Source organism: Opisthocomus hoazin, chromosome 4, assembly GCF_030867145.1.
Source record: "Opisthocomus hoazin isolate bOpiHoa1 chromosome 4, bOpiHoa1.hap1, whole genome shotgun sequence".
Classification (NCBI taxonomy): Eukaryota; Metazoa; Chordata; class Aves; order Opisthocomiformes; family Opisthocomidae; genus Opisthocomus; species Opisthocomus hoazin.
The window spans coordinates 10,746,216-10,761,492 of NC_134417.1; the positions used below are offsets into that span (position 1 = coordinate 10,746,216).

At 37.4% G+C, this 15,277-nt stretch overlaps 1 protein-coding gene across 4 annotated transcripts in view; it reads left to right on the forward strand.

The window, feature by feature from the left end:
* DAW1 (dynein assembly factor with WD repeats 1) overlaps positions 1 to 15,277 on the forward strand; it is a 32,697-nt gene that overhangs the window by 9,319 nt on the left and 8,101 nt on the right. Inside the window, exons 1-8 of one of the 4 annotated variants that reach the window (XM_075417326.1) lie at positions 45 to 121; positions 1,398 to 1,470; positions 3,637 to 3,781; positions 7,026 to 7,084; positions 7,747 to 7,869; positions 9,521 to 9,620; positions 12,207 to 12,314; positions 13,329 to 13,435. In XM_075417326.1, the coding sequence (XP_075273441.1) occupies positions 82 to 121; positions 1,398 to 1,470; positions 3,637 to 3,781; positions 7,026 to 7,084; positions 7,747 to 7,869; positions 9,521 to 9,620; positions 12,207 to 12,314; positions 13,329 to 13,435 (755 nt within the window). In that variant the 5' untranslated portion in view covers positions 45 to 81. Of the gene's footprint in view, positions 1 to 44; positions 122 to 509; positions 532 to 1,397; positions 1,471 to 3,636; positions 3,782 to 7,025; positions 7,085 to 7,746; positions 7,870 to 9,520; positions 9,621 to 12,206; positions 12,315 to 13,328; positions 13,436 to 15,277 lie in introns of those variants that run through there. The other 3 variants (XM_075417328.1, XM_075417327.1, XM_075417325.1) reach the window with 3 other exon arrangements.

Genomic DNA, 15,277 nt, shown 5'->3' on the forward strand with positions numbered 1-15,277 from the left:
CGCATGCGCGCAGGCTCTGTTTGGGCGTTGCTATGGGAGCGGACCGAAGCCCGGGGGCGGCGACAGCGGCGGCGGAGGAGGATGAGGCTGAGGCGGCTGCTGCTGCGCTACTACCCGCCGGGTGCGGAGCGGAGCGGGGCGCGGGGAGGCCGGGGCCTGTTCTCCGCCCTACCAGCGGCTGTGGTGGCGCGGCGGGGCCGGGGCCGGGGCCGGGGCCGCGCGCGTGGCCTGCCGTTGGCGGGCGTCCCTGTCAGGGAGGTGCGGGGGGGCCCCCCCTGCCGTCATGGAGGTTTTCCTTACCCTTCTCAAGGGCCAGGGCAGGGGTGAGCGGGTGGATGGCGCACCGGCGGCTGGGTCGGCTGCAGGTGCAAGTGTTGTGGCGCGGCGGCTGGCTGAGGGGAGTCCGGCTGGAAGCAGCTCGTCGCCCACCTGAGCTGTAATTAATGACTTTTCCTTGCGAGGTCAAGGCAGTCTTCTTCGCATCGCGCTAAGGAGTTTAAAATGTCAGGAGTGGCGGTAGTCAGCACCAATGTACGTGCGTTATCAGAAGGCCTGTTTAGCAAAACGTGGCCACGTTTCTTATTTTTCCTTGCTTGGCTTTGTGACTTTTCTGAGCGGAACTGCACTTTGAAAAGCTGCTCTGTGAAGCGGTCTGCATCAGTTATTGTGAACTCAGTCAGGAGCCTTAATGGATTTTCATGAGTGAAGCAAGATGGAGATGGCCAGCTCAGGAAGTGTGCTGTAATAACAGACCTTTCTTTCCAATTAAATATTTTTCTTACAGACTTGGTAAAATGTAAAATGACATAAAAATTCATCTAAATTATCCTTTCCCACAGAAAACCAAGGTAGTGGAACACTTTAAGAACTGTTTCAAAACAGGAAGCAATGCGGTTAAACATTTTAATACTTCAGCTCAGTGGAAGGTGCAGAGGTGCCAGAGCATACCTGGAAATGGAGAGTGTGTTATGATTTTCTGTACATTACTGCACACAGGCCTTTGCAAACACTGAAATAAATATAGCTGGTTTGGTAAATCGTGTTTTCCAGGCTTCTTGGAACACCAGTCTAGAACAAGTCTCTTCAGGACAGCTTCTTTGAAAACAGAGCTGATGAAGTCATGCAAAAATTTGTTGGGAAAAAAGAGCTTGTTCATTTCCAGTACAGAAAATCACTAATAAGTAATAATGTTTAATATCTTTTAGCATATAAACACATCAGAGTTGTTCATTACCCTGCTAACTCAGCAAGAATTGCCAACCTCCTAGTTCCAAGAACTGGAATTAGGTCTGCTGAAGTCAGTGGAGCAATAAAAGTGGAAGCATTGCTGTCTATAGTGCGTATTATAAAATCCCAGATATCCACGTAAGACATTTTATCATGTTTTTTTTTTAAAGGAATTATTCTGGAATATGTACAAGGTGGTGAGCTGAAGACCAGATCTATAGATCTACTTGATCTTAGACCTGAGTAAGTATGATATTATTTCAGCTAACAGCACTCTGCTGTTTTATAGCATACTCATATACAACTCTGCTTGATTGTTTTAAACATAACTGAGGTCAGCTATGTCTTTGTTCACTAAAACACAGATGCAGAAAAGAAAACAACATAGTCAAATCAGTCTTCTATTATTTTAAACACAGAATCTTGCATTCCAGCTGATTATTACCGTCATGCTTTTCTGTTCAGAGGCGAAGCCTCTTTTTGCTTGTAGAGTTATGAATATCAAGATGCCTGCCGACAGAAATATACAGCGCTTAACGTTGTAATGTTCTGATGAATGACAGTTAGTTCTTAGGTCCTGTAACAGTATTTCTGGTCTTCAGGATGTTTTCAAACAGTGGGTCTAACTCAGCCCCCAGTTAGATTGGTTTAAATGACCTCTGTTGAAATCACTGAAAACAACAACTAGAAGTCAGTTGAGATCTCTCCTGTTGATTAATTAATCCTCATAACAACCGTAGGTAAGGTGGTGTAAGTTAGGCATCTAAGTGATTCCCTCCTGTATGTTTGTGTGCAGAAATTAAGTATCTGCTTCTGTTGCAAGTAATGGAAGTTTTCCTGTTTCTTTTGTTGCTGAAGGGACATTTTGAGACCATCTAAAGTGCGGTCAGCTAGAGCAGGTTGACCAGGACCATGTGTAGTTTAGTTCTGAATATCTCCCAGATGGAGACGCCACAACCTCTCTGTGAAACCTATTCTGTTGTTTGAGCACCCTCACAGCAAAAAATCTATTTTTGTGTTGAGGTTGCATTTTGGGGTTTTTGTTTGTTTGTTTGTGCTCCTTGATGCTTCTGCTCTAAGTGGTCAGTACTGAGAAAAGTCTGGTTCCCTCTACTTCGTTTTCTCTCGTCAATTATTTGTACATAGGAAAAATATGGAACACTTCACACATGAGCATGTGATATCTAGTGGATTTTTTCACAGAACTTTCTGGCTGGCATCAAACACCTTGGAAAGATTATCAAGATTTATGCAGTTCTAAAATTGTTTCTTCTGCTTTCCTCCAGCTAATGTCTTCCTGTAGGCACCCAAAAGAAAAAATTAAAAGAAAGCTGAGAGCCTTAATATGGCCTTGGTCATAGCAGTCAGCCTACATGTTCTACTCGCCCAACTGTGGTAGGCAGAGCTTCAGAAAGAGGAAAAAAATGCCACCATTGAATAAAGCTGCTAAGATCCATGGAGTTCATTAGGCAGAAGGGCATGAAGTAATGTGATTGTCTAAATATTGACATTGATATGGAAGGGTCCTTGAATGTGGGCCAAAGTTAGTAGACAATGTAGGCTGCATATGCAAGACAAAAAATCCAAATTTATAAATTATTAATTTTCATCTACCTGGAAATATCCAGCTCAGTACTCTGGATAAAACCTAATGATCCACTTTATGCAAGAAAGAAGTTGGCTGGTGTTACTTAACAGGAGTGTAAATACTGAGAGGACACTAATTTGTGGGGACATTAGTGGCTCCCATTTAAAGGACTGATACAGAAAATCCCCTTTAGACTGGAATAACTTACATACTAACAGAAATGCTAGGTTTTCTTGTTAGAACCAATTTTAAGTGTATGTTGGTGCTTTGACTGCCGGGCATTGTCAACCCTCAGTTTTGCATGGATGGCCAGGAATCAGACTGCGGACCACGTTTTGGAAGTTACTATCATAACTGAGAATTATAGGAACAGACATAGATTTGTGAAGCCACAGACAGCCACACACTTTCCATGTAAAATTTTTCTTGTTGCTACTTCATGGGAAATTCATTGAGAATTTATGAAATTCCACTTTAATTTAGATATTTATTCCAAACCTATCAGTTTTGGATACACATCTCCCATGTCTGACCTCTGTGAAAACTCTTTGAAAAGGTAAAGTTCTTATCAAACTAAAATTTTTAGAAGTTAAATTTTACTGATCAACTTTAGTAAGAGAGGGAAGAAAGTATAGAAACCAAGAAAGATTTACCTGTATTTCTTTAAGCCCTTTCAGAATGAGATATGCACATGTCATTGAATTGTTTACTGCAGTTTCTCTACAAGTAGATAATGTTCTTACTTTTATAATTGTAATTATTGACAGAGGATGAAATCTGGTGGGCTTGGGTTTTTGGTTTTTTTTCTTTCTCATTATTAGCACAGATGCCATAGCCTTAGTAGAAGAAATGCGAAAAGGAGAACCTCTCATCACAGCTTCATGCAAGGAACACGTCATACATTTAGTACGAAGATTGCAAGAGAAGCTAGGGGAAAAAGAGGATCACAAGTTCTGTCTTTTTAAGGTCAGAGGCATCTTTAAAATAATGTGGGGGATTTTGGGGGGTTTCAGTTGTGACGTTGCCAGTATGTTTCTACTGCTGCATATTGTGCCTAAGAGCAAAATCTGGACTTTATGACCAATTTCTTGGCTCTTTTCAATCACTTCTGCACTGTTTACAGCGACTGAATCTGGCCTGGTTACGTCTGTCAGGAATCCCCCCAAAAGGCTGTGAGGTATAACTCTTCCTAGACACCGTTTACACAGGCTTGTGTACAAGAGAGTGTTTTGGATGGCGAGAAATAATTCTCTTATTTGTCAAATAAGACTCTGTGGAACAGCAACACCTATAGTTATGTTTAAACAAAAACTGTGAATAGACCCCAAATAAATTAGCTGCTGGGAGAGGCCCAAAATATTTTCTTACCCTTGTCTGCTTGTTCTTCATTTTGTGAAAATTGTCTTTATTTTAGGTATTCTGCTACATACAGTAATACTGGTTGTCATTACTTTCTGCCATTACTATTGTGTTCAAAAATTGGTAGTTTGATCTTCAGCTTACAGACAGCACCTTGTAAATGTATTTTAAATGAGTAAGATTTTTAAGAACAATTATTAGAAAGACCTTTCAGGACTTCAAATCCAGGATTCAGTCTATTGGAAGAGACTAGGTTTAATTGTATTTAGATATTGAAATACAATTAAATTGCTTCCAGAAATTGTATGTTGCAGTCTGAAATAATTGTGTTGTATCTTTATTGTGTCACCAGATGGCAATGTGTAGCTACTAAAAATTGCTGGTCAGTGCTGTGTTATTGTGACCTTAAATTTATAGAGAAAAGAGAGAAGTTTTGTCTTCGTTTGTTTGGCTGAAAAAAACCCTTACGTCTTGCTAGGTGTAACTTGGGTTCTTCTGACCAGCAGTACACATCTGGGTGAATTCTGCAAACATCTGTGCATTTAACCTTGAAAACAGAGCTATGTAATGAGGCGTCTTAAATTTAAAAATTTTCCGTTCTGTTTTAAGGTATGCTCTCAACTGAGATAATACCTTGCTTTTCACAACCTTTTAAAATTGTTTGTTCATCATGGAGACTGACAAATCATCAAATGCTTGTCCAAATTTCACTGTAAATATGCATTTGTTCTTTATGGAGGATCTTCTGTATTTGGAAATACTAGAAGGAGGCAAATCCAAGCAGTGCTGGCTTATTTCCTTCACTCAAGAGTAGTTAGAAGTGTGAAAAAACTTGTTTTGTATTTCAGTTCAATTTAATGCTTGTAAATGAAACATGAGTATAATGTGCTTCTGAGATACTAATACAATACAAGAAGTGGGTGTGATTGAGCATTTTTTTTTTCTCCAGACAATGTTCCATGTGTTTGCATTGTTTGGAAATGAATATTTTTTCCTCTTGCTCTGGGGCATAATCTTACATGAGTGTATAAACACAACTTTTTGTTATTTCCAGTAATTGTGGTGATGGTGGTGTGTGAGGCACCCTGCAGAGAAACCAGCTTTTGTAACCATTTCTCAGGTTTTAAACTATTATGTAGCAATGGTATGCTGTAGTGATTGGCAGATTTTTATCTAGGGACTGCTGCAGCAGATTTCTGAGAACCGAGGTACATTTTTTTAATATTGCCTTAGGGTTTGATTATTGTATCGTTTGCACAAGCAATTCTTGCTGGCTTAGAGTTCTCTGGATGAAGAAACTGCAGCACTTGGCATTGGAAGAACAGAACTAGTCCTGTGATCTGAAATTGAACATAAACCCATCTCGTTTTCCTGCCTTTTTTTCATAATTGTTCAAAGTGCTTGTTGTTCAGAGCTGCCTGCACAGACCTCTAAAATTGCCGTGGATCAGTTTTCCATAAATTTCCATAATTATCCATTCTTATTTGCAGATATTTGTATACTGTGGCTGTTTTAAAAAAAGCAAAATATATTTTTTGCCATCTCCACATCTTGATTGCCCATTTGCATTGCTGTAGCTGAAAGTACAGCTTGTCTCACTTTCTCTAGAGAACAGAAATTGCTGAAAAATGCCTTTTCTATTTCTTTCTCTCTCAGTCCTTCACTTGACCATTGTTATTTCTCTTCCATTTTGATCAGTCCCTACTCTTCTAAGTAGAAGATCTCTGAGTCCTTTCATTTTTCTTTTGGAGACAGGCAGCTGAGAAAGCTACAGATAAGAACAAAAAGTTGAAGCTCTGGTAATATGTCAGTAATTAAATGGCATTGCTTATAAATAATTGCTTCCTCATTCTTGTTCTACTGAGAGAACCTAGCGGCGCACTGCTATATTTTTAGCATCCCTTTGCTTCACTGTCACCAATTGCGGTGGTTTCCCAGGTTATGATTTTGTTATACTTTATAATCAAGCAGAAGCCAGCTTGTAATAGGTGAAAGTTGTTCAAATGCAAATCCTGTTACACAGTAGCCAGCTTATTCGAACACAAACCAGATTATATAATTTTTGGTCATTTTCAAAGTACCATGGCATGCTGACTTTCATTGGCAGCATCTGAAACCATTTTCACCTATGTTTCATAAACATTAATATGCGTTAATATGGGTATGAGATAATTTACATGAAACCTATACAGTGTCTGATTAAAGGACCTTAGAAGCAATGTTAGAAAAACAGTGACTTCCATAACCTAGACAATACAGGCAGACATCAGATTTCTAATTCCCTCTTTGAATTTTGTCTTGAGAAATATTTTTGTTATGGTTCTGCAGGTCTTTTTTGTCATGACTTCACAGGACATAGGTGTAGCTCATTTCTGTTCTTCCTGTTTTTTAAAACAAAATATACCAGCTGAAAGCATCCCACAACCTATAAGACTCAAAATACTCAGTTCAGCTGGATCTCTGGGTTCACTGTATAAGGCTTAATATTGGTTGAGATTTCTTTCATCAGTGATCTCACCCGGCATGGTTTCCTCACTCATTTGTTTTTGCCCTTTCACCTCTGCTCTAGGGTTACTTTGCTGAACCCAGAGAAGGTGGAGAAAAAGCAAACGTGGTGGAAAAGACAGTTCATTCAAGTCAAATATAAATTTGAAATCAATACTATATAATATCTGCACTGATAACCTGCTGAGGCATGGGGGATGTTTTAGTTAGGCATTAACGTATCACAGCTGAAACTGTTAATCTGACAGGAGGAGGAAAATATATTAACCTATTCAATAGTTTGAGCAATTTTTTTTTTTTTAATTGCATCAAATGTTTTCTTTTCCCTACCCTACTTCTATTTCAGGTACTTAGAGCACATATATTGCCACTGACTAACGTAGCATTTAACAAAGCGGGTTCCCGGTAAGTTGTTTTCAAAGTCAAAATACATAATCACTAATCAAAGTTTTGTAGTTGTAATTTAAATTGTAAGGGAATTTCAGTGCTTTTGCTGCAAAAAGAATTCATCGATGCTGCTTCTAAACAGCTTCAAGGGTGACTGGGGATTAGATTTCAGGCCTTTGTTGGGGAACCAATGGGAGATGCAGAAAAGTAGTGGCTGGAATTCAATTTATGTAATTTTTTTCTTCCAAGGTGATAGTTTGTTGACAATTACCATATTTCAGAAAGAAGCATCTTTATGGCAATGAAGTGAATATTACGAAAAGATAAATGAGTCTTTGACATAAACTCATTTGGGACTTTCATTGTAGTGGAATTTCACATTAATTGATTTCACTCTGGGTATATGCCTAATCATTTTTTCCATCACGACTTGAAAGCAGCAACTTGCTTTTTGGTTGAAATACAGTAAAGATTAGAAAGAAGGCTTTTTTTATGAGTAATTTTTTTTTTTTTTTTGAAAAAAGAGTCCTCTGTGATCATTAATCTCTTTTTTTGAAAGAAAGAAGAGATGTAGGGTCTGAGATAGTACAGACTGAATCTGTGGAAATTATTCATTTGACTGTGCACCAGGACCAGTAAGATATCCACCATACTGAGAAATTAATTTCTCTTTGCTTTAGCTTTATCACTGGAAGCTATGACAGAACCTGCAAAGTATGGGATACTGCATCAGGAAAAGAGCTACATACACTGGAGGGACACGGAAATGTTGTCTATGCAATAGCTTTCAATAATCCCTATGGGTAAATATATTTTCTCTGAGATCCATCATAATTGCTAATCATGTTATTTTGCAAATACAGAACTGTTACTCAAACTTTAACATAAAATAGACCATCTCAAATTGAAAGAGTTCAATTTCTGAATTTGTAAGTTTCAGCTTCAACATGGGACGATACTATGTTTTTTATAGAAGATACATGCAAGTATGTTTTCTGCTATAATTGTTTAAAATGAAATTTAGAAAATCAAATTGTAAATTTCATTAGGTATTCAGTGTCTTGAAAAATACATATATGAGTCAGTTTAATATACTGAAACACAGATTTATTTCGATAATATCTACATGATCAGATTGTGTTCTGAATGTTAACCATTCTTTACCACCTCCATGTAATTGTATACGATGTGAGATAAGTACTTACAACAGCTTTTATTGCTTCAATTCAGGAGAAAGAACGCTTCTGTCATAACAAAAGTGGATTTCTTAATTTGGTATTACACATTCGTTATTATTTAGGATATGATATAGAAGTATCACGGCTGTTGAGTGATGTTTATAAATTCCACAGGGTGTCGCTGTGTGAATGTCAGATATGAATCTGTGCACCTTTTGTTTTCTGCAGTAACTGTTTGCCCTAGGTTAGAATTGCCACCTGTTAGGTGACGGAAACATGCTAGCTACTGAAGTTTCATTATCATTTGCTTCCTGAGAAAGCTCTTGTGTGTAAGCAAACCGTTGTGCTTCTCTGTAAAATAAGAGAAATTAATCGTTATTTTTATATTGAATCACATTATTCACTGTCAGGTGTCCTGTTTATCAGTTAAGCAATACACAGTTAACACCAGGAAATAAATGCTAAAGACTTGTTCTTATGCTATTTGGAATATCACCGTTTCCTTCTAAATGAAAAGACTTTATACAACCCAGAACTCACTATGTCAATGTTTTATATTCTGATGTTATTCTCTACTTTAAAAAAAGCAAATAATGAAGTTCTTTTATACACTTTGAAGAGACTAATGTATGACAGAAATCTGTGCAAAGATCAATAACCAGATTGTAACATAAAAGTGGAGAAATAATACATAGCAAGTGAAAACCTGATGAGAACCTTGAGCTACTTTAATTTAAATGGTCATTAAAAAAAGAACTTTGTTTTCTGCTAATCTTTAGGTTTTGATACAGTGTCAATTGCTACATTTTCTGAATACCTCACTTCAGTCTTGCTCTAACTGCAGTTGGTCAAAACACTTCCACTGACTTCAGTGTCAGTGGAGTTTGACCTCTGAAATTTGGGTAAACTGTTTATAAAAAAAAGTTTATAACTGTTGATAAACAAACAGACACTATCCGATAAATGACATAACTTTTAAATACATCTGGAAGTATAACAGATAACCTCATCCCTAATGTAGGTTAGTCATCAGTTATGAACACTTCTGTGCTAACAGATAGGCACAGTGGCTGTTTTAGAAACTAATTATGTGTGCTATTATTTTCCTTTAATGTAACTTCTGCTGGTGAAATCCTGCTCCAGGATCTTGTAGTGTGGCAGAATGCACCAAAATGCATTCAAGCATCGATGACTGGGTATTGTTTCTGTGAGTTCTACTGTCTTTGAAGTCAGAGATTTTTTTCAAAAGAAAAATGACAGGATTTTTTCTGTTTAGTGACAAGATTGCCACTGGATCTTTTGATAAAACCTGCAAACTGTGGAGTATGGAAACAGGAAAATGTTTTCATACTTTCAGAGGACACAGTGCAGAAATAGTGAGTATTGATGGATGTTTCTTATTCCTTTATGTTTCCATACACCATCATTAATGGCTGTGGGTTCCAAGTCCCTGTGAGCTGATTTTGGCAGGGACAGCTATTCTGCTGCATTTATTCACACATTCAGACATTGTGAACATTTCTGCACTGCAAGAAAAGATAGCTGACAGTTCTTAAGAAATAGAATAAAACATTCTATACAGTTTGAAAGATATTTTTATTTTTAGTATGTTCCAATTTCCCTTAATTGCTAAATGTTAAAACATTTTGAAAAATACCATAATAATTGGAATTTTCAATGTATTGCACATATGTAAACAGACCATGGAACAAATATCTCATTTTTTCTAGATATCTTGCATTGCCTCTCATTTGCAGATCTAAATACACAAGATCATCATTGCTTGTATTGCTGTCTTTCAAGCTGAGATCTGTACTTCATGTACAGGACCAATTGGAGTCATAGAAGAATGAATTTCTGAAATTTTAAGTGTGTTAGCTGAGCATATGTGGGATGCTAAAATGTCAAAGATATATGAAACAAAAAGAGTCTAAGCTTAAAAATGGTTGGTTTCCTTTCCAATGCACTAGGAGCCCTGTTAGCAATAGCAAATATCTTGATGCACAGCATTCTGGTTTAAAAGATCAGGGCAAATCCACTGAAACTTCTAATTTCAGTGCAGAATATATTTTTTGAACAAAAATAGCTATACAATCATTATTCAATAAAGCATTTCTGGAAATTGTATCTGGAAACAACTGGAATTTAATTTGTAAATTGTGAGGCCTATAACTAGCGTGAGAAAACAGTGGTTTACCTTGGTGGAAGGTGAGCTTGGTTTCAGTGGGTTTTTAATTCTCTGGGTACTTTGAAACAGTTATCCCTTACCATGGAGAACATGTTTGCTTATTGAGACAGGCTGTAGTGATTTTGCTTACACATATCAGTTAGCTAAATATTTAAAGGTTCTTGAATTTCTTTTGTTTAGATTACACCCAAAGTGTTAGGAGTTGTGCCAGCAAGTAACTAGTAGAAGATAATAGCCAGCAGAAAATAATGTGTTTCTCTGAATGGGATCTGTTTCTAACAGAAGGCCATTACTGCATATGATACATTGCTGGCAAGGGCATGTCCATAGTTATTCAGTATGAAAAAAGGAAATGGACATAGTGACAACACACCAGTGACATGAGCTACTGTTTTCCTTTTTACATGACATCTCCTGTTCTTTTTTAGCAGAACAATCATATTTAATAATTACAAAGAATGGGAAGATGACTCTATGATTTTTTTTTTTAACATGAAAAATGAATTAAGGAAATTATTGGGTTTTTGTTCTTGCTTTTTCATAAATAAATATGATGTTGTGGGGATGCCCTTGGCCAAGGTCCCAGATAATGACACCTGTTAAGATGACAGTGTGAGTGTATAGAGTGTGTTTGTGGCTACACAAAACTGGAGGGTCTTTGCCCAAAACTGATCAAGGTAAAGAGGAAGCCTACCAAATGATAGTGTTAGGAGGACTGTCAGTCGAATTGAACAGTAACTGGAGAATCTCAAAGAGAATTTTGAGATAAAGAAGTAGAATTTTGAAATAAAGAAAAAGAAAGAAGTAGAATATAAAAGAATCAAGACAATTTCTGACAGGATTGGGAAGACATTAGCCTGGAAGCAGCAGTTGTCAAAACCTGTTCTACTGCTTTCGGAAGTCACCCTGGGCATCACAGTTGCTGCCTAGGCCAGAGAGCGTAGCCTTCCTTTTGGACACACCATGAGGAGTCTGCATCCGGCTAGTGGATTGTCAGTACGGGTTCAGTAAAAAGGCCCCCTGTCCCTCCTCCAAGACGTGCATATGTGAATTTGGATGTGTGGATCAGCAGATTGTAGGAAGTGGCATGCGTTCGACTAAAGCTGGAGCACTCGCGTCTCCTAGGGGAGGTGCGTGCAAGCGGGGGCACCCATACTCCTAGAAAAGGGGAGTGCGCTTGTAACCCACTCATCCTGTGAGAAAGGATGAGTGTGCATGCAGGAGTGTGAATGTGTGTGTGATTAAAATTTCTTTGAGTTAGAGGAGGAAGGTTAGAAATATGTAGCTCTTTATTAAGATTGTGTAAGTTTATTCATTGTATTGCAGATTCTGATATTGAATATATTGTTTTCTGCCAGTTAACTATGCGCTGTCAATAAATAAATAAACAAACTGCTTCAGTCTTGATTTTCATTAAAACTTTCTGAACTAAATAATTTCTTCCTGTGACAGAAAATGAACTACCTAAATAGTGAATTTTAATTCAGGCTCAGAAAACAATAGAAGAGATCTTCCAATAAGTCTTTTTAATGCATTGCCATGCAAAGTAGCACATTAGTCCATTTGATTTGAATAGTCATCCAAAGCTACATGATAAGGATTTGTTGCTCTTCCAGTGAGGTGTTGGAAGAACTGCAGTTTTTCTATATGCCGTAAAATATGAAGTCAGACTTTTGTCTTGTTTAAAAATATTAACCTTGATCCATTGTTTTTGAGAAAATGTATATAAATACCCTCCTTTCCTCCTTTTTTCATCCAATGTTTCTTGCTACAGGTATGTTTATCATTTAATCTTCAGAGCACATTGGTGGCAACTGGAAGCATGGATACCACTGCCAAACTATGGGATATAGAGAAAGGAGAAGAAATAGTCACTTTATGTGTATGTTTGCCTTCCGTATGTTTTTAAAGGTGTTCCTTGCTTTCTTAGTTTTCTAACTGAGATAAATAACAGTATAACCATTACAACAGTTTCAAAACTTGCACAGTTTCTTTTACCAGGTGGTTCCACAGTGACTGCAGTTATATAACAGGTTAAGAAAACTTGGCAGGAATGATAAAGCTATGATATTTTATAAGTCTTATGTATCAAAAGACACATCTTCTCATTTCATTGACATTACTGCTATAGAACAGGATGCCTTCCATAGCTCATTAAAACATGTTGCTATACTGTGAATTACGACCTCCTCTGCATTAACATTAATGTCAGACACTGCATCTCTATGGATCTTCTTCCTGCTAACATCAGCAGAGGACAGCCATCCATTTATCTCTAGACTGTGATGTCTCTTTGCTCGACGTGCCTTGCTGGGATTCTGCAGGTGCAGATTGGACTGTGCTATTTCAATGCGTTTCTCTCGCATAAATCCTAAATAACAGTTAGTTCATAAGCTTCCTTTGGTCTGTGTGGCCTATAGAGTGAGGAAGGTGTTCTCTCGTCCTAGACTTTCTGTTCCTCAGAGCCCTGAGCAGAACTAAGAGCAGTGGAATGTGTGAACCTTTAGCTTATAAGTATGCCTACATTCATTTTTCCAACCCTCTCCACCAACACCAGTGACAAGTAGTTTACTGTAAATGAATCATCTGATTTCAGTATGTATCGGTGAACAAATGTGATTCTGTTCAAATCAAATATGGAAAATATGCACTGATGACATCACCGGACAATTGCTCATTGCTTAAGTGATGCGCCTGATTTTTTGCAGTTGTTGGGATATTGACTATTCCACAGTTCAGTAAATCTGTCTGTCAAAATTGTGATATACTGGACAAGACAGTAAATAATATATTGAAGGGTTATAGAAGGATGATGCTGCAGAAGAAAAAAATTGAAATACATTAATGGAAAAGTCATAATTTGCATTCTCATACTCCTTTTTAAAAATTCTCTCAGGGGCACTCAGCAGAAATTATTGCATTGTCTTTCAACACCACTGGAGATAGGATTATCACTGGCTCCTTTGACCATACAGTAGCAGTGTGGGATGTTGGCACTGGCAGGTACTAAAGTACTAATAAATATCATTTTATGTTGCATGTTTTAAAGACAATGAAAGCGATAAAGTTGAGCTATAAATTACAGACCTTGTATTTTTACTTCATTTAGAGTATGTGTTCCTTCATCTTATCATTTGTTACTCCTATTCCCTTTGTTCTTCTGAAAAGGAAAGCTGCTCATGAAATGCTTTTATATATGTTTTTTGTTCTAAATTTCTGTCTTATGAGCACTGAGGAGGCAGACAGAATGGACAGATCCTGTGTTTGTTGCTGTTGATTTCTCCTAACAGTAAAATATTTTATCAACATGGAAACTCATGGTTTGGAAGTGTTCAGAATTTCTAGATGAAACAGACTGTTTAAGTAGAAAGAAAGTATATTTTATGTCATAGAAACTTCATCTGGTCACATTGTCTTTAAAAACTATAGAGGGTCTGTTTTCCTTCTCGCAATCCTTTGTCAGTACAAATTTATAAAGAGGAGAAAATATGGCCCATCTAACTGCAGAGGACTGTGGCATAATATGGCACGGACTCAACTTGTGGTGCGAGACAAAAATGTTTTCATTATGATGCCAACAAGTAATAATGTAGTAGCTAAATATGAACTTGTTGCATTATCCTGACAAATCCACTTGTGTTTTTCAAATAGAAACTGAGCATAAGTAGAATAATAAAATGATTGCCATGATTACTGACAAAGTAATTTATGAAGATAATGATTCTATTATGTTTGCAGAGGTCACATCTTTTTTCTTTTTGTGAGAGCAAGGGGAATATCTCTGAAATTTATATTTAAAAGGAAAGTGTGTGTGTAGTGATATTTTGGGGTAATAAACAATGTATATCACTTCAAAACAAGAGTAATCAAGTGATTTAAAAATAATGTACACATAGTACATCATTTAAGGCTTGATCCTGTAAGCTTTGAGCTTACTTAACACCAGCAGTTTAATGTTTGGTACATAAATACTTCGGAGACACTCATTCAGCAAATTGGACCTTTCGATTCAACTTCATCCAGCCTGCTGTTCTGGCAAATATTTTTGTTTGAAAACAGCTTCTTTTTCAAGCTTCTTGTCTGAGCCTGCAGTGAAGTCAAAGTCTTTGGATTTTCATGTTGCGTTCTTTCTTCCAAGAAGTGAATGCAGACTTGATACCACAGTCAATACTAGGAAGTGGAATATGAAGGAGAAAATTCTCGTTTACACACTGGCAGCTCTGGTAATTAGCTAGTGGGCAATGTAATTGTGCCAGGGCCAACATTCAGCCTTTTAGATGGCAGTTGGACATCCATATATTTAGTAACAATGAAAAGTTGTAGTCAGAAAGACTGTGAGCAAATTATACTTTGCTGTACACAGCTTCAGGCAGATTTGCAAAAATTTTGTAAATGAGGTTGTGTGTGCCTGTATTTGACCATGTGAAAAACATGAGAAACACTGCTTTCCAAATTTGAGTTTGAACTTGAATTTTCTTTTAATTTTGCTGTCTGACTTTGATGAGTGTCTATGTTCCTCAGTTTTATTCTGGGCAGTATTCCTGAAGGAAGCTGATGTAGGGACAAGAAATCTCCAGGAGGTTCAAGATTTTCTTCATAAAATGTTAAAATTTAAAAAAAAAAGTGGGAGAGGGAGGGGAACATGCTTCTGTGATACAGGTCTGTATTTCATCAATAATTTCTCAATGGCAGATACAGTCAGCTATGGTTCAGCTGAATGTGTCTTCAGAGCTTCGTTTGACAAATCAACAACCAGTACCTGGGGTCAGGAGTGCTGGACACTAGGATGCTGAGAGAGAGACTGCTTCTTCTCATTTGCAATTATGGTGCAAATATTAGCGCATC